We start from the raw sequence: 26,955 nt of genomic DNA, 5'->3' as shown, positions 1-26,955 counted from the left end.
CTTTAGTCACTGTTGTAAAAAAGGGACTTTTTTCCTACTTGACGGGTGTTTCTAGTAACAAAATTGATTTTTTGTTAAACTGCATTATTTTCCAAGGGGAGCAAGTATTAATGTCACTGATATATATCTTAAAATCTTTATATAAATAGAGTAAGCAATACTAAAAGTTATAATTAGCATAGCATTTTGCAGCATTCTTTGAGAATACTGGTGTGATTTTAATTAAAAACTAACGTGCAGTAGCAGTATCTCAACTATGAAGAGTAATAGTTCAGAGAAAAGGTACATTTTGAGAAAATAGAACTAGGAACACGGTCATACAACAGAATTATTTTAAAGATTGACCTAATTCTGCAGCATAATTCTTTATGCTGTAATCTTATCAGCTTTCACAAACTAAGAAGGATTTGATTAGGCCAGTACTTGAACAGGAGACTTCCAAGTAATAATTAGGTGCAGAAAGCAGTATTGCTTATTTAATCTAGAGCATTATTTGCCCAGAATGGCTGTGTAAAGTCCATACTATACCCACTACTATACTGTCATATCATACTAACATAGGCTCTGCGTTTAGAATACTTACATATCTGCCTAACTTCAAGCATTAGTCATGCTTGAATTTTGACTTTTATTGCAGGAATTGGCCTTCTCTAAATCCTTCCAGTGATGTTATTAATACTTACTGGTTTTCATGTACTTTAAAAAATACCACATTGAGACTGAATTGTGTGAAGTATTGTAATTAACATTTATGAGTCAGATACTGTTGGCACTACAGCACTGTAGAATTGACTTATATTGCAGTGTATTCTGTTTTTCTGTGTTAGAGCTCTCTGTTACTTGAAACTGTATAAATATGAAGAGGCTAAGCAGGATTGTGATCATGTTCTTCAGATAGAAGATTCTAATATTAAAGCTTTTTATAGAAGAGCACTAGCGTACAAAGGATTACAGGTGAGGAAAAAGAACATGGCAGGTATTCTTAAGCACTTCTAAACTTGCTTATCCTCTTCAAAGGCAATCAGGTAGTTGCAGTTGATGGGTAAATAGAAACAAAGTATGCAGTGCTGATGATTTATTACTTTGTAGAGCATTAGGCATGCATAAAATATTACATAAATATTTTTGCAACATAAAAACCTGCATGTTGACTTGTAATAATTTGAGAAAATACAAGAATATTGGAATAAATGAGGTTCGACTGGAGACTGGTTAAGCAAGTTTCTAATGTTCTAATATTCTTCTGGGTATACCCGTCTGTTGCTATATCTTTGCTGATGTCACATGGATTCTCTCCAAGTCTGTCGTCATCTGTCTGAACTAAAATCTCAAGCTGTGTCTTTTGGCTTCAGCTCATATTTGAATGCTTGTCATATCAATCAAATCTCGTGTTCCATCACTTGAACCATGTCGTTCCTTTTGTCCATCCCTCTGTTGGTTTCCCTTCTTCAGTGATGTTAGTTAGCCTCTACACTTCATAATTCTTTCATAGCAATCTTTACCCTACCTGTCAGCTCTTAACTGGTATTGAATTATCAGCTTCTCACTTCTCTTGGCTTGTGATGGCAGCTGTCATCATCTACTTTGTATTAAATTTTACAAGTGTCTTTAAACAAGCATCTTAAGTGCTTTCTGCCATGTTGCTATTTATAACTGGAGGTGATCACTCCAAGCGTCCACGGAGTTCCAGCAGTGTCCATCAAATGAACACTTACCTCAGACCTCCATTATGTTTGATGCTGTAACAAAAAAATTACCTGATTGTCTCTCAGCTTACAGATCACCTGAGGACAAGCTGTTTGTGCTTAGCAGTGTACTAGTCTATTCTCATCCCATGTTATAATTCCAAATGCAAGTCGTAGGAACCATGGGATCTTTTGTTTGTGATAAATTTGTTCCTCTGTTACAGTAGCTATGAAACTTTGAAAGTTTGCTTTCATTAATTTTCAAAGAATGTGAAAAGTCTTAATTTTGTGTAAAATCTTTTCTGTAACTATACCAAGCTACCTGATATTAACAATCTGTAACCTTATGTTGTTGAAGTTGATAAAAAATTAGTATAAATATGAGCAAAGGTATATAGTGATTCTGCTAGTCAAAAAAAGGGAATTACATACTAGTGAAGAATGTCAAGAATTGGAGAAATAACTTCTGCATTTTTGAATATCCTAGAAAAAAAATGATATTTTTGTATTATTGAAGGCATAACCTGAAACACACTGTTCATGGATGCCTTCAGAACAGTCTGAGCTGGGGCCTCCCAAAATGTTTTGTTGTGGTTGGACTTAATGCCTTCATTATTTCTAATTCCAGGGATGTGAGTGATTCATAAAACCAGAGAAAGCAACAAGTAATTTGAGGTTGACAAATGGCTCTGTAACGAAAAATTTTAAGAGCTAAAAGCACGTAGTTTGGCAAAGACCTAACTAAGCTGGGAAGTGTTATTTGTATGTAAATATCCAGATATTTAACCACAAAAGCTGCAGTGGAATTTAATATACTAAGAAAGGGGTTTTTTAGTAGTTTTATTGAGATGTAGTTAAGGGAAGATCAAGAAAAAATCATGCTTGTGTGATGAATTAGGTCTATCACACAGGACACAGGACCCCGGACTGCATCTCCTGCAGGTGATAGTCCAGTCTTCTGCTTTGGGTACAGCTATTTTGTACGATTTTTGTTGAGTCTGGCAGGCTGCAATTTTAAATCCAGGAGGGTTGGTTGTTTGCTGACCCTTGTGATTGATTGTTTTCAGAAGTCTGTTCCAGAATCTCATTCCTCTGTAGTTGTGAATCCTCACATCTGTAATTCAAATAATTTAGCTTAATTAGTAGCTGTTTTCTGATGAAAGCTATCTGCCCCCTTTCTGCATTAATTTGCTAGGGCTAAATAATTCCAGTTCTCTTACTCTTCTTCCAATATACAGCAGACTTCAGTTCACTTATTTACAGACTTACTGCAAAGTCTCTGCACTTTGAATTCTGGTCATCAGTAACAAAATATTCCATGTAGGAAAGAGAATATGAGTGACTTGTACACTAGTGCTTTTACTACAGTTGAGATGCTGAGGAAATACGTCAGCTGGTACATGAGGATTTTTTTCATGATAATATGAATGGCTTACAGTAACGTTATGATACTGCTTGGGAACAGAAGAAATATTAGGCTCCTCACACAAATTATGTTGATCTTTTACTGTCTGGATGGTCTTTTAGTCTTCACTGCTACATTTCATCCTTATTTTTGATACTCCAGCCCTCAAGGTGTCTTGATTTTTCTATGCGATATTCCAGTCTTCCTCAGAATTGTTGCTATTAACTTTGTCTCTCCAGAAAATTTAGTCTAAAGAATCATAATTCCTAATGTCAAAATTTGAAATAAAAACATTAAACAAATGACAAGAGTGATTATTTAGGAACTGTGTCCTAATGCCACTCTATTGCTGTGTTTGTCCTTCTAATCCTGTTTATCCCAGAGTTCATAACATAATCCCAATCTTCTCAAGTATTACCAAAAATTTCGCTTCTCAAATTGTAAGAGGTAGTCTATTGGATTGAAGCCCAGGAAGATTAGGTATATTTTTAATATAAGCTTAATTTAACTGTCTTTTACTGGCAAAGCAAGTATGCAAACTGTTGATGGACTCACATTATATTAATCTTGAGGAAGTGTTACACTGTAAGCAAACATGCTTAAAAGCAGCAATCTTCAATAATCAATAATAATTCCAGTTCTGGGCCCCTCAGTTCAAGAAGGACAGGGAACTGCTAGAGAGAGTCCAGCGCAGAGCCACGAAGATGATTAAGGGGGTGGAACATCTCCCTTATGAGGAGAGGCTGAGGGAGCTGGGTCTCTTTAGCTTGGAGAAGAGGAGACTGAGGGGTGACCTCATCAATGTTTATAAATATGTAAAGGGCAAGTGTCAAGAGGATGGAGCCAGGCTCTTCTCAGTGACATCCCTTGACAGGACAAGGGGCAATGGGTGCAAGCTGGAGCACAGGAGGTTCCACTTAAATTTGAGGAAAAACTTCTTTACGGTGAGGGTGACCGAGCACTGGAACAGGCTGCCCAGAGAGGTTGTGGAGTCTCCTTCTCTGGAGACATTCAAAACCCGCCTGGACGCGTTCCTGTGTGATATGGTCTAGGCAATCCTGCTCCGGCAGGGGGATTGGACTAGATGATCTTTCGAGGTCCCTTCCAATCCCTAACATTCTGTGATTCTGTGATTCTGTGATTCTCAGAATGAATGATTTCATATTACATATTTAATACAGAAGTATTTAGACGCAAAACTAACTCAAACTCATCCTCAGTTTCCTCTTTTTCCCTCTAATGAAATTACACTGTCAGTATTTAGGTTATTTTTGTCTACTTAATGTCAAGATCCTAGCATTTTTATTTTTCTTAATTGTAAAGGACAGTATGGTAGTTCAAATTTATTTTTCTAGTGGTGTGCTTATGAAAAAAATTATTTTCCCTTCTACTTACAGAATTATCAAGCCAGTGTTGATGATTTCAACAGAGTACTTCTAATAGATCCAAATGTTCTGGAAGCAAAAAAGGAATTAGAGGAGGTAACCCAACTGCTTAACCTTGACAGCAGTGCTGTAGCTGGCAGTCAACAAAAGCAAAGGAAGAAAATAACCATACAAGAGGTATGCCTGTTCATTTTTAAAAGCAGGCAGTACAGAATCCACACATTTGAAGGGAAAATATTAGAGCTTTGTTTTGCACTTAACTCTACATTTTTTGTGGGTGGGGTTGTGTTTTTCATGTTATTTTGAGGGCATATTGGAGGATTCTTGCATATGATGTGTTCAGTGTCCATTACATTCTATAGTAAAGCTTGAACTGCTTTGAAGTGTATTCAGAACCACAGCAGAAATGGAAAAAAGTACGTTTAGATGGCACTAAACTTGAGGATATGCTCCTTGTAAACAAAAACTTCTTAGACTTTGCAACCTGTTTTACGGATTACAGCTGTCAAATAGCAGTTTTGCTTTTAAAGTCTGTGCTTCTCAGGAAGCTCCTGGGGCTGTGCTGGCAAAGGTTCATTGTCCACAGGCATGCCAGCTGTTCTCGTGCCAGTAGTAAAGTTACTGGCCTGAAGAACAAAATCCTGCCTTAAAGAGCAAGAGTACGGGTAAAATATCTGTAGGAGCTTGTAAAAGAAATACGTGATGTAATGTTACATACTGGATCAAAATGTTAGCCTTGCAGCGTTCTTGGTAGAATTAGGCGATGAAAGGATTTTCTCAGTCATCTGACATTTGTGGATTGTAGCTTTGCTGGTCCTTTAAGAATGGGGTTTTTTTCCCTTTTAATTTTAAAATATATAGTTAAAATACATAGTTACCAGTCTGTACAGTGATACTGTAATTTGATAATGTAATTTCAAAATGGTGGTATAATAGAAACCACAGTTATTAATATAGAAACAACTTGTTTTATTGAAACTCTTCACATTGTCACGAGTTCATGGGATTTTATGTAACTAGCATAAGCCGGGTATAGTGTTAGTTAAGCTCTGAGTTGTGACAAACAAAGGGACCTGGGGAATGTTTGGAGGAGGTTTGGGAAGTGACTGCATTGCTCAGAGACCAGCCAACTACATTACTGGCAGTGGTAATTTTTCCAGGGGTGGGGCAGGAAGCATTTATGTTCGCTACCGTCATTACAGCTGCCCCCTCAGAGCCTTCCCTGTCTTATCTGCTGTCGTGCAAGGTAGTTCTATGAAAGCAGACTGCAAAGAAAAGTACAGAAAATTTGATTAGAAACTGGGATTTATCATTATTATTCCATTATAATCAAGCTATAATTGTATATAAGACAGTCAAGATTTCTCTCTTGATGCTAAGGATTGTTGAAGAAATAGAACAAACTGTCTATAAGCCCAATGCAGTATTTTCCAAAAAAGACTAATCTAGCTCACAGCACAACACTGTACTATGTAGTTCGGTATCTTCAGGATTCCCCAAAACCTTGGCATCTGTTGAAGAGACCATGTTCAGTGAGAATTTAGTCAGTTTATACTAATTCCCCAACTGTTGATAGCTTGAAATGGATTTTAGCAAATGTAGTTGACCCCATGGTTAATTTTCAAGTGACTGATCGATGAAACTCGGTACAGGCTGCAAACTCTGGAGAAGTTAAGTGGGTCCTCAGACAGTTAGACCGTGCTGAGCTTTTTCCTTCCGCAGCGAGACTGCAAACAGTAACCTGATACAGCTGCCATGTACCTGTACTATTCTGAAGGCACAGCAGGGAAGTGAAGCATGGGTGTCTGGTGACTGAACTTCAGTTCTGCTTGTCTTCTGCAGCTTCACATTTAATATATGTATACAGTCCTCCTTAGCTTTCTCCCAGTGGTCTTCAGTTGTCTTTCGACAGTGGAGTGCCAAGCAGTGAAAGGGCGTGTAAAATACACACTTTTGACTACAAACCTTTAAAGATGAATTAGAGAGGTGCTATTCTGGGGGGAGGTAGGACATAAAGGAACATGGATGCCTTTCTTTTATGAAGAGTAAAGTGCAAACTTTAATTTAGTGACTTTATTGATGGATATAGTTTATGAAGTTTATTGATGCATACGGTTTATGAAGCTTCAGGTTACCCCCATTAAAATGATTCGTTGCCATTTTTTTTGTGAAGGTGACTGAATCTGATCAACAGGAAGAGAGACGGTTTCCTACATCAGAAGATGTTGTGACTGATCATGTTACTTCTAAGGAAAGAGTTCAAAAGAGTGTGCCACTGAAGACCTCTGAGAAACTGCGTATTTCTGAACCGTCTAATGCTTACGACTTTGGTCAGATTATAAATGCGGTGAATACCAATAAGGATAAAGCTGCTTGTGCAGATCTTTTAACAATTACTGATCCAAAAAAATTGCCAATGCTGCTAAGTAACAAACTTGAAGGAGAAATCTTTCTGATTTTTATCCAGTCATTGGACTATTATGTAGTTGGAAAAGATCCTGGCCTTGTATATCGGCATCTTTTCTACTTGAGCAAAGTAGAAAGATTTAAGGTAAGAACCTAGACTGACTTCGTACTTAAGTTGAACAGAAACCTAAAGGAAATTTCCATATCTTACAAAATCAGTGTATAGTTTTATCTCTGTCAAGTACTATGTTTTATAATTAGCACAGGTTGACTGAAAACCAATCTATTTTTTCAGGTGGTGCTCGCCCTTCTTAGCAAAAATGAAAAAGAACAGGTTCAGCGACTGTTTGACTTACTTTCAGAAAACTGGAATCATCAGTACTCTTTGGAAGATCTTGAGAGCCTTAAAAAGGTTTATGAACTTTAAGAAGTTAAAATTTATTGTTTGCATGCATGCAGTTCATGTTTGTAAGATGGATGTATGAAGTGTGCAGACTTGCATGGGTTGAAGAGAGTCTTTACCTGGACTTTTTGAATTCTATTTTGTTTTGACTGCATATGCACATTTAAAACTTGCTGCTCTTTTTTTTGGTGTAGTTGTATACATTTTTAATCTCTAGAATTTAAGGCATGTCTTTGTGTTCAGTAACAGAGTTCATGTTATTTGGCATACTGCATTTATTTAGACTGTGTTAATTATATAGATATTAAAATATATTTTACATTATATATATATAATGTGAAATATCTTGATGGTATGATAGATAACACAGTCATCACATATCATTTTGTGAGTTGTATGTTCTTGTGATAAAGAAGTGTCTTCAAGTTAAACGGGTCAGTTAGCAATAGCTTTGCTAAAATGAGTTTACAAAAAGTATTAATATTTTTCAGATAAACTACTACAGGCCATCTGTTTCTTCACTATCCCTGGTCTATACAAAACAGATTTAAACATTTTTGGTGCAGTAGAGCTTAGCAGCAAAGGTGAATGAATAATGTATTAACTTGTCGTGGAACACTTTGAATCAAAATAATTAACTATTAAATAAATGGGTATGTTTTTAAAATTATTAAGAAGCGAGTAATTTTTGGTGCACAGAGAATTTTTTTTCTGTGTGTGTGGGAGGACTGCTGGTTTGCAGGGCTTTTGAAGTGACAGTGGTAAACAGAAGAAGTGGCTGCACTTAGCAATAAAAATATTTAACTCTGAGTTTTGATTATTTAAAACACCAGCTATTTCTGTTTACAGACATATTCATAAGGCTAAAAGTAAAACCATTTTGTGGACCAGTATATTTTTTTTTTCCTGTTTCAGGCAGTTCTTATGTTTTATATTTGATTCTGACAAAGCTCCTTTTTTCAAGATGAAGCTTTTAAATTTTTCAAATACCCTGATGCCTTCTTTGCACATGTGAGATAAATGTGTATCAAACTCACTAGCACTGCAGAAATATCATTAAGAATGTTGTTCTAATGGAAATTTTTCTCAGGTGTATATTAATTAAAAAATAAAGTTTTTTCTTGAAAAGTACAATTATGGATTCTGGTTCTGCACTCTTTAGGCTTATAATTCTGACATGTGGATTGTGAGTTTTGTCTCGAAGCAGAGTGCCAAGAATGAGGCTTTTAATTCCTAGAGCACTGTCAGTACAACCGTTGTTTTTTTCTTTTTAAATGTCCTCGGTTTATGAGATTGTCATGTGTTCCAGAGAGATCTATAGCTCATCTAATCTATGCATAACCCGTTTTACTTAACCAACAAAGTGTCAGTTTCATTCTTCAATCATGGTGGCAAGGTATTCACATTCATTAATTTGTGTGTTAGTGATGTCAATATTTTGATTTTTTCCACTGTAGTTTACTATTTTCAAAGAAGATTCATTGTATGTGCGCAACTTACTGACATAGCTTAGAAAACTTATATTGATTTTCATTTAATAGAGTTCAGAGTCTTTTTAATAACAATAAGTAATAATTTGGAGGATTGTATTAATAACACATGGATTAAGAAAAAGTTATTTGGCTAAAAGAAAGCATAAAACCCAGCTATGTAATTTTAAAATAGTCTCAGGTGCTTGAAAACTGTAGTTGAGTAAAAGTGAATGTCAAAAGCCACTACATTACAAAAGCTCTTTCGATATCTTCTAAGAAGCACTCTTGGCTGCTAACATTCGTATCTCATCTGTATAGTTCGTTTTGACACTGAAGACAAAAATCAGAATCTTTGCAGCAGTAAATCATAATAAAATATAATTTAGTAAATTTAGGAGGCTATCAGACATTATTAAAAAGAGAAAAAGGCTTTAAAAGACAAGAGATTTTTTAAATGGAATCTTCTTGACAAATCATTTATCCATGAGGAAATAGCCAAATGGGTTTTCATCGATAGGTATACAGTGTCACAGTTAATTTTAGGACAGTTTTAATCAATCCTTAGCGATTAAACTAGAAACCTAAAAGTAGTCCAGTAGTCAAGGAAGATGATGCCTTTTCTGATAATACCTTCCATCTTGAATGTCAGGTGAAACAGAGGTTAACTCAGTTTAAGGTAAAAATGACAGATCAGCAGATTAGGAAACTAAAATTACCCCTTGTTAAGAAGTTCTAAATGGAGAACTGCAGCAACAGAATCACAGCATCAATCAGGTTGGAAGAGACCTCTGGGATCATCGAGTCAAGTGAGCCCTTACCCAGCTGGCAGGCAGGAGCTCTCACCAGCTGCAATCAGAGATTTGAACCCCACCTGTGTCATATGCAGTCAGCAAGAGATTAAACACCAAACATCTCCTGGTTTGAAAAACCAGCGCTTTGCTGTAAAGTCACCCATCTGCTAAAGCAAAGAGCTGATCCTGAGCATGTCGCTGTTCAGTTGATAGCATTAAAGGGGCAGGTTTTGCTAGAAAGCTTGAACTCAGCCCTATTGAGGCTGATCCCTTCAGTTTAAAGCAGACCACAAGTTTTGGCTGGTTATTTAAACAACCCCCCCCTTCCCCCCCGCCCCAGCCTACCCCGAACACTTTAGTAGCCAGCCCCTCTAGTAAAGCTTGACACTGAGCTCAAACGATATTCCAGTATATTCCCAGCCCTTGTTTTTAAAATTTTTTAAGCTCATTCCAGTCCACGATCCCAAAGGGAGAAGACACTTTCTTGAAGTCCTGCTTTCCTGGAAACAGCTGCCATGCTGGGCATATGCTCCCAGCAGATCCTGGGCACCAGCCCCTCACTGGGAGAGCTCCAAATTTCCTCCAGCACCTTATTATGTGCCTCACTCCCAAGGGAACCTCTGAAACAGAAGTCATTGAACAGTAATTGATGCAGTAATTGGGATCACCCTGCACTACAGGTAGCAGGCCCCTGAAGTTACAGGCACTAAATCTTTACTACATCTATTCTCTAAGTATCAGGTCAGCTGTATTGTCTGTAAATCTGTTCTGTCTGATGGTCCTCACACCTGTCTCAACTGGGAACTTTCAGCCTCAGCATCTGAAGTTAAAGATTTATTTTTCAGTACAAGGGAATAAAGAAGAAACTGAAACATTTAGTAATAGCTGAAAGATGAAGTCAAATACTCACATATATAGTTCTTAGAAAAAAGTTAGCAACTCTCAACTGTAAGAAAAATGGTCCATGAAGCTGAGCAAAAAAAATAATAAAGAGGTTTGGCACACGAGCTGTTCATCTGAAACACTACCACCAGGCTAGCAGTACCTGCAGGTGATGGTCCTGCCTTGCTCAGCTTTCATTGAGATTGGCTACCTGGTTCAGACAGTATTTGAGGGGGCCTGACGTAAAGGCAGAAGAATTTCTAAAGACATATAGAACTTACTTATAAAAAAAAAAAATCTGCCTTCAGCATTTATTTATCATACTCTTTCATCTCCCTCTACCCTCCATAAGCAGCATCTCTTCTGCTCGGTTGCCAGGTTGAGCTGCTCTGCCAGTCAGAAGTAAGACTATGGCTGGCTATGACGGATGTGCTTCCCCCCCCTTAACCAAATCAGCAACAGCTGGGTACAAGCTCCAAAGGCAGTAAAGGCCTGAGCCACAGCCAGGCCAAGAACTCCTCTAGGAAACCCACAAAGAAGCAGAGCGACACAGCAAGCACCGATAAGTTGTGGGCACAAGGAGTCTCGCACGTACCTCTCCCATTGCATGCGATTTGACTACGAGCCAACCACTCCATCTCATAAATATGGCAGCCTAAGTGAGCCTTCTTTGAGCTCACCCTGCTAGGCAGCCTGGCTGCATGGCGGTGACCTCCCCTTGAGCCAGGACCCCTCACAAGGCTCCTCCTCAAAGCAATGAGACCTTTTACCAACAACAGATCACTGGATGAGCCCAATTTGAGTCCTCCCTGGACAGCAACTGGACTGCATGCCAGGCAACTCTCCCCTTTGGCAGGGACGCCTCTCAATGTTAAGAGATATAAGCTTAAATAAGTAAGCTTTCAATAGAATGAATCACTTAGAGTTACAATGTTGTGTGATTTAGTATGCTGTTTGCTTAGCTTTACTTGCTTAGCATGAGTAGCTAGAGTGGCTGAAGCCTCAGCCTGCAAGCTGTAGATTTCCACTTAAGACTTACCTACTTAGTCAAAACAGGGCCTCCCAAGCCGGCATAAATCACAAGATACAGAGGCTTCAAGGCTACAGCCATCAACAGCAGCTGCAACTAGACAAGATAACAGCCTATCTGAAGACAGTGAAGGAATCCAATGAGGAACAAGAAGACTCCACACCCAACTATTATTACTGGACCAAACCATCGTGTGAGGGGTGGGTGAATAGTCTGTAAGGGTATAAATGCCCAGGGATGGCTGTGGTTGGGTCAGCCCCTCTCCCGAGGCACCCAGCTCGAGCTGACCCTGCTGCTGTACCACTCAATTATTTATTTCTATAAAATCCGATGCCTGAGAGTCTGCTTCGTGCAACCTAGGGTCTGAACTTCGGAGTGAACTAACAGTGGATGCCCAGATGGAAAGTAAGTGAATGGGGAGTAAGCATGATGAAACTTTGAAATCTTAGCTAAAAGCGATGTAAATAATCTGATATAATCATTTAGCTATAACCACATGTAATCCTTTAGCTATAAACTGTTGACCAAGTCTGGGACTAGGAGTGGATCCAGCCGCACCTAGACTCCTGAGTTTAGAAAGCAAGGGGGTCCATTCTGAACCTCATGACTCAAGAGAAGGGTCTCCCTTACATTTTGCATCTCCAGTTCCTGTGTAAATCATTCTAAATCGATTCTAACCCGATTTTCCCTCTGTACGTTTCCTCCATGTAGTAAGTAATCACCATCAAACTCTCTTAAGTCACACTTTTACCCAAACACTCATCCGTGACACTGTCCACCTCAACACTGTAGCAGGTGGCTTTCTGTATGGCTTCGATGTAAACACAAGGGCCCAGAAAGAAGAGTGGACAAAAGAGGGGGGGAAATCAGCTTTGTTTTATTGGTGTTGGGGTTTACATCCTTTTAAGAATAAAGCATTTTTTTTTTTAGAAGAGGACCAGAGAATCTCAGATGGCATACCTGGCTTTGTGAGGGGGAGACCCAAATCGCCGCGTAGTGTTACTCTCTTGGGCTTGTCACTCAACCCCTCAGCATTAACATCCACATTTAAAAAAAAAAAACAAAAAACACACACACACACAACCAACAAGCCAAACCCACAAACACACCAAGACCACCACCAATACAAAAACCTGCTTAAGGAGAACATTGGTTATTCAGGTGACGGGAACAGGCAAGTGAAGTGTGGTCCCAAAATGGCAATAAGCCGGCCAGCCCCAACCCAGCAAACAGCAGCATTAATATAGCCTGAGGAGCTAACCAGCCTTGCAGTGACCCATTTGCTCAGGGATACACACCCATGGTATTAACACAAGTGGAGAGAGAACAAGTTTCTTTCTGTAACCACTGAAAAGGCGGCAGCTAGTGGGTAGGGAATAGAGCATGCTGGGGAACAGGGGTTTGCACTGTTGTTATTTTGCTCCCTTCAAAATATTTTTGAAATTTTTAGAGAAGTGAGATCCAGGTGGAACAGGTGCTCCATAGGAAATAAATATTACCTCTGAACAACAACAACAAATGTTATAAAATGAATCAGCAAAACAGTTTTCTGCTAAGAACTTATCCAAAAGTGAACAGAAAAACTTACCTGTATTTCAGCATTAGTTACCTCTTAATGTGGAATATAAAATTATCAAAGATGATTTCAGAGTGACTGAAAACACTAGCATTTGATAAATCATAGAATGGTTTGGGCTGGAATGGGCCTTAAAGATCGTCTAGTTCCAACTCCCCTGCCATGGGCAGGGACACCTTCCACTAGACCAGGTTGCTCAAAGCCCCATCCAACCTGGCCTTGAACACTGCCAGGGAGGGGGCAGCCACAGCTTCTCTGGGCAACCTGTTCCAGTGTCTCACCACCCTCACAGGAAAGAATTTCTTCCTAATATCTAATCTAATCTCTTTCCATTTAAAGCCATTCCCCCTCATCCTATCACTTCATGCCCTTGTAAAAAGCCCCTCCAGCTTTCCTGTAGGCCCCCTTCAGGTACTGGAAGGCTGCTCTAAGGTCTCCCTGGAGCCTTCTCTTCTCCAGGCTGAACAGCCCCAACTCTCTCAGTCTCTCTTCATAGGAGAGGTTCTCCAGCCCTCTGATCATCTTCATGGCCCTCCTCTGGACTCGCTCCAACAGCTCCATGTCCTCCTTCTGTTGGGGGCCCCAGAGCTGGATGCAGTACTCCAGGCGGGGTCACACGAGAGCCGAGTAGAGGGGGAGAATCACCTCCCTCGAAAATAAAGTTTACCTACAAGATTACCCATATTTCTAATTTCCTGCACAGCAAAACTGAGGCCCTCACAGAAATAGGTCTTCCACCTTCCGATTCCCTGCTGTTAGCATTAGATTGCATTGCTACAAACTGATGTGCTTTAGTCATTTCATTGGTGTACTGGATAAAGCCAAATCACACATTTTCAAAGCTTGAGACATCAGCAATAACTTTATTGCTATTGCATGAGACACCAGATTGAAAACTAAACAAAAGCCAAAAGAGGAGGTTCACCTTCTGCTGTATGGCATGGAACAAATAACATCTGGCTTAAGATGACTAATTGAAGGTGGTCATATGAGGCTGCACAGAAATTTGACTTACTCAGAGGTTTAGAAATAGAAGAATGTTCACCAGCTGCACTGCACCGAGTCACATTTTACTCCACTTCATTCTTCAGCCTCTGCCTAAAGAATCAGTTAACACCTCAGTTCATGACTAACAGAGACATTTCTATACAGGCCTGAAAAATTACATCAGAATTCACAAACTGGCGTTCTAAGATGAGGACAGCAAATGCTTCATTCGATTAATGCTGATCCTAATTCAATACATTTACTCTTCAGTAATAATGTGTTTTTTAAAAGTATTCAGACTGCAAAAAAAAAAACAAACAACAAAAACCAATCAGGAACAAAGCACACAAAGGAACTGTTAACACTAACCTCCCTACAAAATATAAAGTCTGCATTCGCTTCCTATTCAGCCCAAGGACGTGGCAAAAACTGCCTGCACGCCTTGTTACCATTTCTAGGGTACACTGTTTCACTCCTCCTATTTCTTGTTCTCTCTTTGAGCACCTGCCATTGGAAACAGTATAAATAATGCTCTAATTGTAGCTCTAGAGTTGACCCAGCGTAACAGTTATCCTCTTGTTATTCACTCTGATATAAATACAGCTTACATATGGGTTTGGGACGAGGCAGATCCAGCTGTCTTCTGTAATGCATCTTCTTTAAGATGACAAGAAATCAGGTTGAAGTCTTGCACAAAAATGCAACTAACTTTAGATCCTGTATTTCGAAGTATCAGAGCATTCAGCTTACAAAGCACATCTAACAAAGTGAAAGTGTTTAAAGGCAACATGAGATGATAGCAGCCAGCACCTTACAGGAAAAAAGCACCATCTGGGAACATACACATTTTGATATGGCTAATCAGCACACTAATCAAAGGACCACTAGAAGTCAGTATTTAGACATTTATTTCAGATATGCAGTTTACACGCATATTATTGAGCAAAACCAAATTGCAAATATACAAATACTGTAACAAGCCTTATCAAATAGCATAACTGGCACTAGTGTTATAAGCATATTACTGAAACTGGTGAGGATAAGTCATGGAAGAGGACTGCAGCTGATGGCATTTCTTTTTATCCAACCAAGCTTCCAGTAGCACCATAATGGCAATACATGAAACACAAGACAGAACATTGTTAACTGTTATTCTGATATTCACAATTTTCTTTTCATTTTAGTGAATTACATACCAAAAAAATGTTAACAGTGCAGGCGCTTTGGCCAACTTCAGCTTGTGTTCAGCTGTATATCTTCCATATGCAAAAGAAAAAGAAAAAAGCCAGCATATTTGGAACCCATCTTTGCATTTGGGCAGTCATTGCACCGCACTTTGATTCTGGGACTGAAGATATGCATGTCTTGCAAAGAGATGTCATGTCCACTAAAGCCTGAGTGAGTCTTTGGTAGGCTAACACTTCATTATTATTATTATACATTTATCTACCACAGTCATTTTATTCACTAGAATTTTCTTTTGTGATCCAAGGTGGCCACAGAGGACATTCTGGAAAACATTACAGTAAAATCCTCAAACGACCAGGCACTTCAAACCCAGTCTTTTCCAAAGGCACCAAGAATTGATGGGGCACCGTTTTCCCCCCTAATGAAAGGTGACTGCATCTGCTTTTCTACAATGCTTATAAATCACTGAATTGTTATTTTACAGTTTTTATACGCTATATAGTAGCCTTATCTGCTGCATGGTTGGTTGCATGAATAAATAAGTAACCCCACTGTTCTTCCGAGGTGATGTCTCCATTCCACTACATACTAAGTACCAATTTCTTCCGTTTCCAAATTATGTAAAATGCCATAACCTCGCTCAAAGTGTACACACATACAAACACTTTTGACACAGGCTACATCCATCCGAAGATATGCAGTTCATTCTACATGCATTCTAAATAGTGTGTCCAGTTATGAAACAAAATTATCATTACGAATATTCACTGTTGAAATATGTTTGTATAGGTCTCTGCAAAACTTCTGCTTCCCTTAAATAGAGTTCACACAAGAATGGTTTTAAGTCATTACGCTCAGCTAACACCCATTTTATCCCAAACCCCATATTTTCCAAGTGAACAGTGCAGGACATATTATTCATTTCAGCATTTAACATATTAAGAATTTACCAATTTTTATCTAAATACACCAAGTGTATGCTTTCAAGCAAAGTTGTGGCAAAAATACAAAACATGGACGTATTTGTACTGCTGTAATGCACTTGGTTAAAGCCTTCATGTCTCTTCACACAGGTCTAAGATCCATATGAACTATTTTGCCTTATCAGACAGGTATATAATATAAAATGCAGTTGTATCAAAACCTTGCTTCTGCTGGTCACCTGAAACTTACGGAAGTCGCATGTAATTCAACCAGCTGTCAGACAGGGTTCTTTAGTGGTAAATATATTTTTGCAGCACTTATAGGCTTAAATTTCAGTCTGAATAGCAGTGCTTAATTCCACAGCATGTTGTGAATGGTTGTTGTTTGTTTCTTTCAGTGTTTCACCAACACCTAAATCTACATCTTTCGAAGATCCATTATTACTGCTTTCCTCAGCGATGTAACTCAGCTGTGGAACATCACTGCTTGGGGCTGTTGGAAAAGGAGCGGGGATTCCACCGGGCTGCGGAGAGTTTTCCAAGCGATCATTTTCCACCTCTGGGAGAACACTGACTGTGGTAAAGCGAGTATGATAGTCGCTGGAACCATGGCTACAGGAAGTTTTCATACTTTCCATATCTGAGCAACTAAACTCGGAAAAATGACTCGAGTGAGAATCTGCTACAGATGGAATACTATCGCTCAGAGAGGGAGAGTCAAATTCACTGGAGTTTGTGCTTTGTTGTTCCAACAGCTGAGCATCCATGTCCTCTCTTGTCTCATTTATCTTCATGCTGCTCTTCTTTCTCAGCTTACCTTTACATTTTTTTCCTGCTGTTGTTTCTTTGGACCACTTGGTGGCACTCGATTTACTTTCTGGCAAACAGGCCGACGAACAACCGGCATTACTACGACCTGCAGCACTGCCGTCATCCACGCTACTGCTTCCACTGTTGTGTCTGAATTTGGCTGGCTTTGATTCAATATCCACTTGCACTTCCATACTGTTGCCTTCCCTAGAACAAGAAAGAATCCGTGAGTGTAAGTGGTCATCTAAGACAAGACAGCTAACGCAGCAAAACAAACTCTTACTGTTTTCCAAGATAATAGCAAAAGAAAGTTATATGTAACTTTATTTAGAAAAAGGTAAGTGCTTAACCAAATAAACAGCCCAAAGAAAAACACAAAGTCTGAAAGATCAAACACTTTACTGAGCTGCAGCAATGGTGTTCCTCTTTGGAAATAAGCTTGGCAAATACAAGCAGTCACATGTAATTCAATTTGTAGCAAAATTTGCAGCTTCAAAGGGTAATCATTAAATAAGAACAGCTGAGGCATGCTTAGAATATCCTTTAATAAGTAAGCTTATTAGTCTTCTATTTTCACCACATTTCTCTTACCTGTCCAAAGGGATGTAGGAATTCAGAATGGATCCTGCCATTGCTTTGGTACTGGCATTATCACTAACTGTTCCCAAACTAACTGTGCCAGACTCTCCACTCAGACTGTATCGTTCTTTCTGCACATCTGCTTGTACTTCCAGTCTTGGAGAGAAAGAGAAAAAAAAAAAAAAAAAAAAAAGAGTTGCATATACTGCTGCTACAGTTAAAGCACACTACTTGAAAATTAGCGTCACCTTGTAGAGTTTCTCCACCATTCGGTAGTAAGTAGAGTTTATTAGTTACTCTAGTCCAGATGTGCATATTTACACTACTGAAACAGGTTCTCTCTTCCCACTGTCAAAAATGACTGTTTTCTGATTATAAAAAAAACAAACCAAAACAAAACACCCAAAAGCAAAACCAGATTAATTTCCCAACAAAGCAAAATGTTGTGTCTTAACCAGAGGTTCTGGATTCTTTCCTCCCTGAGATTTACAAGAACAACTTCCAGGCTTAGCTATAATTCTTTTGCAGATAGTGTACTGTACTCTAAAAATGGAAAAAAAAAACCAATCAGAAGGGTACCTAAGTTTATGACATTATAATTCCCCTCTTTCTCCAGCTGCAAAATTATTACTAATCAAATAATAGGCAGAGACCTGTATTCTGTGCTCTGCTTTATATTGTATTGTTATCAACTGCAACAGGAATAATAGAAACATGAGCAATCTTAAGCTGGGCTGAGCAGATAAACCAGAAATCAAATTATAAGCTTTTTTCCAAATGCCTTGTTTATCTATATTCTGACAGTGAACTGGAAGTTGTTTTTTTTGTTTTGTTTTCCACTCTCAGCTCTTTAAAGAAGAGGATAGGTATACCTCACTCAGCAGTCACAGCCTGAAACACAAACTCTTGATGTTATCCTGCCCTCCTTATTCTATATAGCCTGGACTTCCAAATTACTCAAGAAAATGAGCACTGTTAGCACCTGATTTAAAGAGCAGGTTCCATCCTGAACCCTAGATGTTAACAATTCTTTCCAGACACTCCCTTTCTCTTCAGAATGCAGGATAGCCAACAAACAGTAAGGCCCCAATTCACAGGAGGCATTAAGCACATATGTGACAAGAAGTTGCCACCTCATCAAGGCCAGGTACCCAGCTGCTTCCCCTCCTGCCTAAGTCCATTTGAATCCACACTCCAACCGGGTGTTCTCAAAGCACAGGCTTAGTACTTGTGGACTACTGAACATGTCAGCAGTTCTGACTTTGGGGTGAGACGCACCAGAGAACACAACTGTGTTAGACATGAGGTGTCTCCCTCTGACTCCTGGGCAGAGGCTGCTCTCCTGGGAAGCAGGGGAACAAGATATCAGGTCCCACTCACCCTGAAAAAAATTCAAACTCTTCTTTGAGGATTGTGGTCTGGCAGAATCGCTTGGAAATCAGAGGTGAATTGTCTCTATCTCCCAGAAACAGTTCCTTTTAATAGGAACCAATTAAAAAAAAAAACAAAACAAAACCAAAACAACACAAACCTAGTAATACCACTTCCTCTGCTTACATGTAGAGCAGGATAGTGTACAGTAGAACACAGGTCTCTTACCTGTTAAAGCAGTTAACCATTGCACTTCCTGAGAGACTCCCTGTTATACTAGCCCCAGCCAGGGCCATGGTACTAGCGGTTTCACTTAGGTTGTCTCGAATGGCTCCTATTCTGTCCATGTGGCTACCACTTGCGCTCAAGCTGCCAGTCAGTCCTCCAACGCTTCCTTCGCCTATGCTAGGGTTATGACGTGCCTCTGCTACTGAAGTGGTATCTAGACAGAAATAAAGGCAGCTTGTCAGTTATGGAAGCAGAACTTAGCAGTTTCTAGAACATGACCATGGAAATAGTTTCTGAAATTAATGCTGAGAAAAAGGATTTATAAAACATACTGTGACAAGAAGATAACTTTGTCAAAAAAAAAAAAAGACAGACCTTTCTTGAAGTTGCTATAACAGTTATGCCTGACATCACATACTGAAGATACCAAAAAGTTAGTTAAACATCGATAGGACAGGTAACATGGAGTAAAGGAAAACAGAGAGACCCTATCACAAAGGATATTACCATGTAATTAAAATAAAAATAACACTAGATCAGCATTTAGTTCCCCCTATTATAGATAAAAAAGATGGAAGCCAGCAAGCTTCCACAAGCCAGTATTCTGAAAAAGCAGCATTAATTTTATCTTAAAACTTTTACCTACGGAAAAGACCTTAGTCGAGTCATGCTTTGATTCAAATGGGCAAGGAAAGCTTTAATGCTTGTATTACAGCACAGCACAACACGACCACAGAGAAGCTATCCTCATCTGAGAGCTGGTCTTCCAGCAATGAGTGGAAGTAGACCTAACTGTATAGAACCTCTTCTGCAAATAAATACTCTAGTATCTAATACCATCAAATCTAAGTCACAAAGCCCAAATTTATAGAAAATGAATCAGAGTTTTCTTACCTACAGCTGCATTTGTTCCACCAACATTTATATCATTTTCATCATCAAATTCTATCCTGACACCTTTTCCATTGCCTGCTGACACACCACAGCCTCCACTTCGGCAGAGGGAAATTGGAACAACTCCATACACGTAAGCCAGCATAATAGGAACACCAATACCTACAGAGGAAAGCACAGTCTATCATTAAATGTGACTTATATTTTGGAGTCTTTTATAAAAGCAATTTCATTTTCCATGGTTACTTAATATTTCACACTTGAAAGAAATCAGGAGGGAGCAAAATTAAGAAATATTGGTAAATCACTAAGGTGAAGTGAGAGGAAAGACTTCCAGCAGGCAGAATGTCCTCTATCACCACTGGCAGGCAAAAAAGCTTAATGCTTGATGAATTATTACTTCCAGTACATCCATAACATCTTTTACAAACAAAATGAAAATACTTTAAAGGTTCATATAAGCTCCATTGGGGACTGTAATAATGTTCCACTTGAGAAGCAGAAATAGCAGAGATCTATTTCAAATGTTATTCAACTAAAAATGTTACTACCTCTACTAATTTAACAAGGGGCTTGATTTTGCATTCACTGAAGTCAGACAGGGCTTTGCTATGAATTTAATAGGACTTAACATTATTATTACTGTGGGATCTTTCATATTTATTGCATCGCACTGATTCAATTTTAAAATTTTAATTATACAAGTTTAATTATACAAGGAAACCACTGAAAGGAACTATGGGCTAAAGCACATGCAGATAAACATGCACATCATCCCACTACTTCTAGTGGTCTCTGAAAGTTACTCCTTTGGCATATGAATTAAACCATTCTATGGCTTTGCTGATGGAAGTACACAGAAAGTACAGAAAAACAGTAGACTGAAAAACGGCAAGCTGGCACATTCTGAAAAGGCCAGGACAGAGGCAGGCCCAACGCAAAGGCTCCTCCGTCTAACCTAAAAGAAGGGTTTCGGTTATAAGAAGTCCCTTTCACTAGAAATTCCTCAGCATTCAAGGAGGAAATCCATATTCTCAAGGTATTATTTTGGAAGCCATATAATGCCCTGAGACTGGAGGCTGTGTGTTAATGGCAGTGGTGTAAGAATAAGGACTCCACAAAATAAAACCCAGCTTCTTTCCCTAAAAAGACAAGTTTTATCTCTGATGAGAAATAAGAAACAGCTAGAAAGAATGAGGTAATACATCTATGAGACTGTGTCCCACTACTTATTTAGCAGCGATCTGACACCACAGCTACATGAGAACAATGCAATGCAGACAGACACCAGAGACAGTTTTATGACTAGCACATCTGCATTTGCACAGTGGCCCACCACTGTTAACAAGCAGTTTAGAGCCACAGCTTCACGGCCAATTTAACCCATCACTTGCTAAAAGCAGCCCTGTCTTCCCAAGGCCACTCATTCCTCTCTGAGCATTACTTTTGGCACAAGGGGGAACACTGAATACACAACTGCATGATGAATCGGATCAGGGGACTGATCCAGCTTAAAACTAAATGGTGGCTCTTAACGTGAATCAGTTATCCACGGCAGCTTACTGTGCAACTGGAAAGACGCCTGTGCTGCAACAAAGGAGAAGCAAGGCAGCCCTGGGCAAGTCCACTCCTTTCAAAAAAATCCAGGTTTGTTTACAGTGATCAGTATTTTGTCACATACAGCCAAATTTTCCTCAAATGCTATCCTCAACAATTCCTATGAGAAAGAATGTGATAGAATTCAAACTGCCTCCCATAGCATAACAAATAGTTTGTCAACTACTGTCATGTTATGCGTAAGAGACTGTATTTTTCTTCTGTGTTGAGAAAAGTTTGACATGAAGTTATTCAAATATGAATAGACTCTGTGGCAACAGTTTTTTCTTGATCAGTCATTTAAAAAAAGCTTTAAATACTTCAGTTCTAAAAGCTAGATATGACGATGTGGAAACGTCAGTTTGCAAGATAAAAATTATTTTTAATTCTTCATTTTAACACAGCATTTCCTGAAGTACTGTATCCTCCATACTGCCCCAATAAATATATAACCTCAGACTACTCATTGTCTCAGTTCCTTCACCTATTATAGGAAGCTATAGGACTTCTCAGCTGTTTTATTCATGAGTGCTTACAGAGTTCTGGTTGCAAGGTGCTACCAATAAACAAAATAGTAATATTTGCTTACCTACAGTTACTGCAGCTACAACTGGAGAAACAATTACAGACAAGGTTACACCACCTGCTATAGCCAAGTTTCGCTTGTGCTTTGAAATGTCTTTGCCTTCATATCGATTGTGAATCTTGAGAGAAGAAAAGAAGAATGAGTTTTTAGAGTATTATCGTCATCAACAATACATTGCTGCAAGGATGGAAGAACTGACATGTAATAGTTTGGAATCTGTACCCTGCTCTCTTCCAGAGAGACCACATTCTATGTCACAACTTATTCCTTACCTCAAATAAAAGAAAATTTATGTATTTCTTAATTTTAGGCAACTTCCTAAAAGTTAGAAGTCCACCCATCCAGCAACTAAGCATTTACTTTCAGCCTCAAGTAAGAAGAGTTAAATCATTGAACACCTTTTTTTTGTTTGTTTAATCATTACTCCAGCTTACACATTTGGGAAAAGCAGACAATTTTCAGGATCAAAGAATTACCACATCTGATCAAATTGACACTTTTTATTCCCAGCCATGTTTCCCCTGAACAATACAGAGTGAAACTTTCACAGATTATTAGATCCACGGAAACAGAGGTTGACATAACAGAGCCATGAAAATCTGACAGAAAGGCAGCCTTCACCAAACATAGCCTGAGAGTGGGGAGAGCAAGAACTCCATCGCTCTGGCACCCTCCCATGACAAGCTGTTGAGACAGGAAATATTTTAGCAAACCTGAGTCTTAGCTGTGCTACTATTTACTGAGGAATCTGCTAAGCAATCAAAACTCCTACTGATGGTTCAAGTCTGCAATAACTCTGAAATGTGACTGCCTCAAACTTTGCCACAAATTCCACATGAACCTGAGAGACCTTCAAAGATCATTGTTCTACAGAGAGTTCCTACTTCTTGTGTGTTTCATTTACTCTCTCTAGAAACATGGCTTTTCAGGGTTATGCACTTCACCGGTCATCACTCTTGGTTAAGACATAATTACAAAGGAACAATAGGTTGGTATTTTAATGGTTGTCATGAGGCTAAGTTAATCCTCACTACATCTAAGGAGAAACACAGAAGAGTACTAAGAGGATAATCATAGTATTTTTATATCAATTTGCTACTGCAAAAAGAATGACAAAAATGAGCTGGAAGTTTTAATAAATGTTGTGTTTTCTAAATTATAATTTCAATTAGAGATTTAGTAGAGTAGTTCTCATTTTGGAATAAACTTAAAGTATTTGTATTTGTTCAGGCAAGACAGGCAAGAAAAGGGCAGAGAAGACACTGTACTTTGTATAACGAGAATGCATTTACTTGCTCTGAGATACATTACACAAAGAGCAATACAGAGTGAGGGAGCACTTGAATGTGGAACATACCTGTGGCTTAAAAAGGAAAAACTGAACATGAACACTCTCACAGCACAAGCGTGTAAGAATTACAAACGCAGGAAGATCAGGTTTCATGGGGCTCTGTAAGCAATTAGCAGGATCACCTCAGGCACTGAACTCTACTGTTATGGGCAACTTTACCAAAACAAAAAGCATACAAAGATATCTATAAAGGCCACTGGATTCCTTAAATATAAAGCAACAAAAAGGAATGGAAGGGAGTGGTTACAGAGGAGAAACTGACTGAGAACTTGAAGATACAAGTTTATGTTGGTAGGAATGACTATGAAACAAGAAACTTCCAATATTGAGTAAAGAACAAAGAGTATCCAAATAAAAATACTGGGCCAGAAGAAGAGGGATTTCCATAAACGCAGAAAAGTGGTAAGTTATAAGACATATCTATAAAAAGAGAGGAATAGCACTTTCTTAAGGGAACTCTATCAAAGCACAAGCACAAACTCTTCCAATGCAGAAGACAGACAGAGTGTTGTAAAAGAACAACAAAGCTTCCTTTACTGAAGCAGCAGCAGCGTGAAGAAAATAGAAAATAGGTCAGATTACTATGAATGGGTATAAAGGAACAGCATGAGGGTGTCAGGACAAAATCAGAAAGGTTAAAATAGAGGAGACAAAAAGCAAGGGACATCAAAGTCAACAAGAAATTATTCTACAAGTACACTGCTAGTAAGAGGAAGACCAAAATGGATCAATTTGTTATTTAACAAAAAGGAAAGATAGCCAGCAGATGAAACTGGAGGCCTGTTCAATTTTTTTTCCCCTTCAGTTGTCACTAAAGATCAACTGTGAGCCAGGCGACTGGTGACAAAGGAGTAAGATCTATAGCAAAACAGTGGGTTAGAGAGTACTTACATGAGCTGATCTGAAAAATATCTCAGCAGGTCCAATTTCAGAGCCCCTAACAATACCTTTTGAAAATTATTACTCATAGATGTCTGCAAAATCAGGAAAACTGGAAAAAGTTAAACTGCAATAATAATCTTTTAAAAAGTGTAAAACAAGAAGCTGGGGAATTGAAGACCAGTGAACTGAACTTCAGTTTGCCAAAAACTGGGAACTTGTAGACATCAAAGCAAATGCAGGAAATAAAGACACCACACTGATTTTTTTCAAGTAGAAATCACATCAATTTCATTTTCTTCTGTGACAAGATAACTAGCCTTGAGGACGGGCAGAAGCAGATGTCACACACTGACTTGAACAAAATTCTGACATTTTCTTGTATGACACTCAACAGGTTATAATGGTCCAGACTGAAAAATGCTGTAGAGAAAACTATTAGCTTTATGTAAAACAGATACAAAGCATCCGAGTTTTATTAGTTTTTTTTACTCCCCAAATTGAAACTCTTCATCCTATACTTGTTCCAAGAGATATGCCCTGCATCCAAGAGTATTCAACATTTTCATTAACCTGGAAGATGGAAGGAGAAGAATGTGTGTGTTGAATTTCAGCCCAATACAATCTGGCAACGTTGCAAGAATGCCAGAACTCGTACTAGTCTTGAGAAGTTGAAAAAATGGCCTGAAATGACTAAGATGCAGCACAATAGTAATGAGTTCAAGACTACCCTTAGGAAGAGACTAATTGGCTAAATTACCAGTACAGTGGGGAAGGGTATGTGTTTTAGAGTACAAAAAATGAAAATAACATGTTGTTGAGAAAGAAATAACTGGCTCACCCTTTCATTTAACTCAGCAGTAGTAATGCTTCAGCTTCACTGCTATATTCAAACTGGACAAAAACAAGGGTGGTATGAACAGCTGGAAGGAAATCCAGAAGAGAAGATGAGAATCAGAGGTCTAAAAACAGTGTGTTTTCTTGACCGTTTGTCAAGAAAAAAAATGGAAGTGCTAGGTTTGTTTAGAGATAAGAATGAAAGAGGACTTAAAAATCATCAAATATGTAACGGGATATTGCAAAACAAAAGGATCTTTATGTCAGCTGAAGATAAGGCAATAAGAATTTCATGCAGGACAAGAATTTACGTTAATGTTAGAAAAATCAATTTTACTAAGAAAATTAGGCTTGGAGAGCCTGTGGAATCTCCATCATTAAATATTTTGAAGAAAAGTGCGAACGTGTGACAGCAGTCACAGAAAAATGACCATTAAGCAGTGGGGTACAACGGAAATTTTCAAGAGACTGCCCTCACAGACTAACTTTCCGAGACCTTACCATTAATACATGAAAGGTGCTCAGTGATGGGGACCTATCCCAAAATCTAATGAGAAAAGTAGAACATGCAATAGTAATTTGAAACAGGTAACTGCTGCCTTCTTCCTCTTATCATTTATAAGGTTCCAATTACTGTATGGGACTAAGAAACAGAATAGAAGGGTCAAAAAACAACTGTAGCAAAAGGTAGGAGTACTTGCTTGAAAGAAAAAGATGAAAAAGAATAGAGTGGAAAAGCTGCATCCCTAGACTTTCCGTCTAGCAGTGACAGTTCATGTGAGAGAAACACTGCCCCTCCGTCCCGCCCAAATGTAGAATTATGTGTCTGTGCCAGTCACTGTGAGAATCCACACTGATAAAAACAGAAAAACAAGTCTTCTGATTATGCCACCCAGGACACATAAACTGAACACTTAGCACCTGCTGAACCAAGCCATCATTTCAAAAAGCCCATTTTCAAAAGATCTGGATAACTTGCTACTTTATCCGAAATTACAAATAGGAAATGTAATTATCTTTTATCTTCCTTGTAATTTGTTATTTACTTTGTCTTAAAAGCTATTACATTTTTGAGGAAACACATCCACTGCCTTCTGATTCGTGGGCAACAGGAGAGGTGCCTGAGGACGGGAGGAAAGCAAATGTCACTCCAGTCTTCAAAAAGGGCAAGAAGGAGAACCCGGGTAACTATAGACCGGTCAGCCTCACCTCCATCCCCAGAAAGGTGATGGAACAACTTGTTCTTGGTGCTGTCTCTAGGCACATCAAGGATAGGGGGATCATTAGGGGCACTCAGCATGGCTTCACCAAGGGGAAGTCATGCTCAACCAACTTGATAGCCTTTTATGAGGATGTTACCCGGTGGATAGATGATGGTAAAGCTGTGGATGTGGTCTATCTCGATTTCAGTAAAGCGTTTGACACGGTCTCCCACAGCATCCTCGCAGCTAAACTGAGGAAGTGTGGTCTGGATGATCGGGTAGTGAGGTGGATTGTGAACTGGCTGAAGGAAAGAAGCCAGAGAGTGGTGGTCAATGGGACAGAGTCCAGTTGGAGGCCTGTGTCTAGCGGAGTCCCTCAAGGGTCGGTACTGGGACCAGTACTATTCAATATATTCATTAATGACTTGGATGAGGGAATAGAGTGCACTGTCAGCAAGTTCGCTGATGACACAAAACTGGGAGGAGTGG

At 38.9% G+C, this 26,955-nt stretch overlaps 2 protein-coding genes across 9 annotated transcripts in view; one reads left to right on the top strand and one right to left on the bottom strand.

The window, feature by feature from the left end:
• The window catches only part of SPAG1 (sperm associated antigen 1), a 43,422-nt gene extending 35,130 nt beyond the window's left edge, over positions 1-8,292 (top strand). For both annotated transcript variants that reach the window (XM_068396466.1, XM_068396467.1), the window contains 4 exons: positions 828-954; positions 4,488-4,652; positions 6,649-7,026; positions 7,177-8,292. In XM_068396466.1, the coding sequence (XP_068252567.1) occupies positions 828-954; positions 4,488-4,652; positions 6,649-7,026; positions 7,177-7,308 (802 nt within the window). In that variant the 3' untranslated portion in view covers positions 7,309-8,292. The remainder of the gene's footprint in view (positions 1-827; positions 955-4,487; positions 4,653-6,648; positions 7,027-7,176) is intronic.
• A 6,621-nt stretch (positions 8,293-14,913) lies between these two features.
• RNF19A (ring finger protein 19A, RBR E3 ubiquitin protein ligase) overlaps positions 14,914-26,955 on the bottom strand; it is a 62,640-nt gene continuing 50,598 nt past the window's right edge. For all 7 annotated transcript variants that reach the window (XM_068396578.1, XM_068396577.1, XM_068396576.1 and 4 more), the window contains 5 exons: positions 22,201-22,315; positions 20,016-20,177; positions 19,122-19,335; positions 17,535-17,678; positions 14,914-17,150 (listed from right to left, as the gene is read on the bottom strand). In XM_068396578.1, the coding sequence (XP_068252679.1) occupies positions 16,460-17,150; positions 17,535-17,678; positions 19,122-19,335; positions 20,016-20,177; positions 22,201-22,315 (1,326 nt within the window). In that variant the 3' untranslated portion in view covers positions 14,914-16,459. The remainder of the gene's footprint in view (positions 17,151-17,534; positions 17,679-19,121; positions 19,336-20,015; positions 20,178-22,200; positions 22,316-26,955) is intronic.

The sequence above is a fragment of the Nyctibius grandis genome, chromosome 3 (genome assembly GCF_013368605.1).
Source record: "Nyctibius grandis isolate bNycGra1 chromosome 3, bNycGra1.pri, whole genome shotgun sequence".
Taxonomy (NCBI): Eukaryota; Metazoa; Chordata; class Aves; order Nyctibiiformes; family Nyctibiidae; genus Nyctibius; species Nyctibius grandis.
This window is presented reverse-complemented; position numbering and strand designations above follow the sequence as displayed.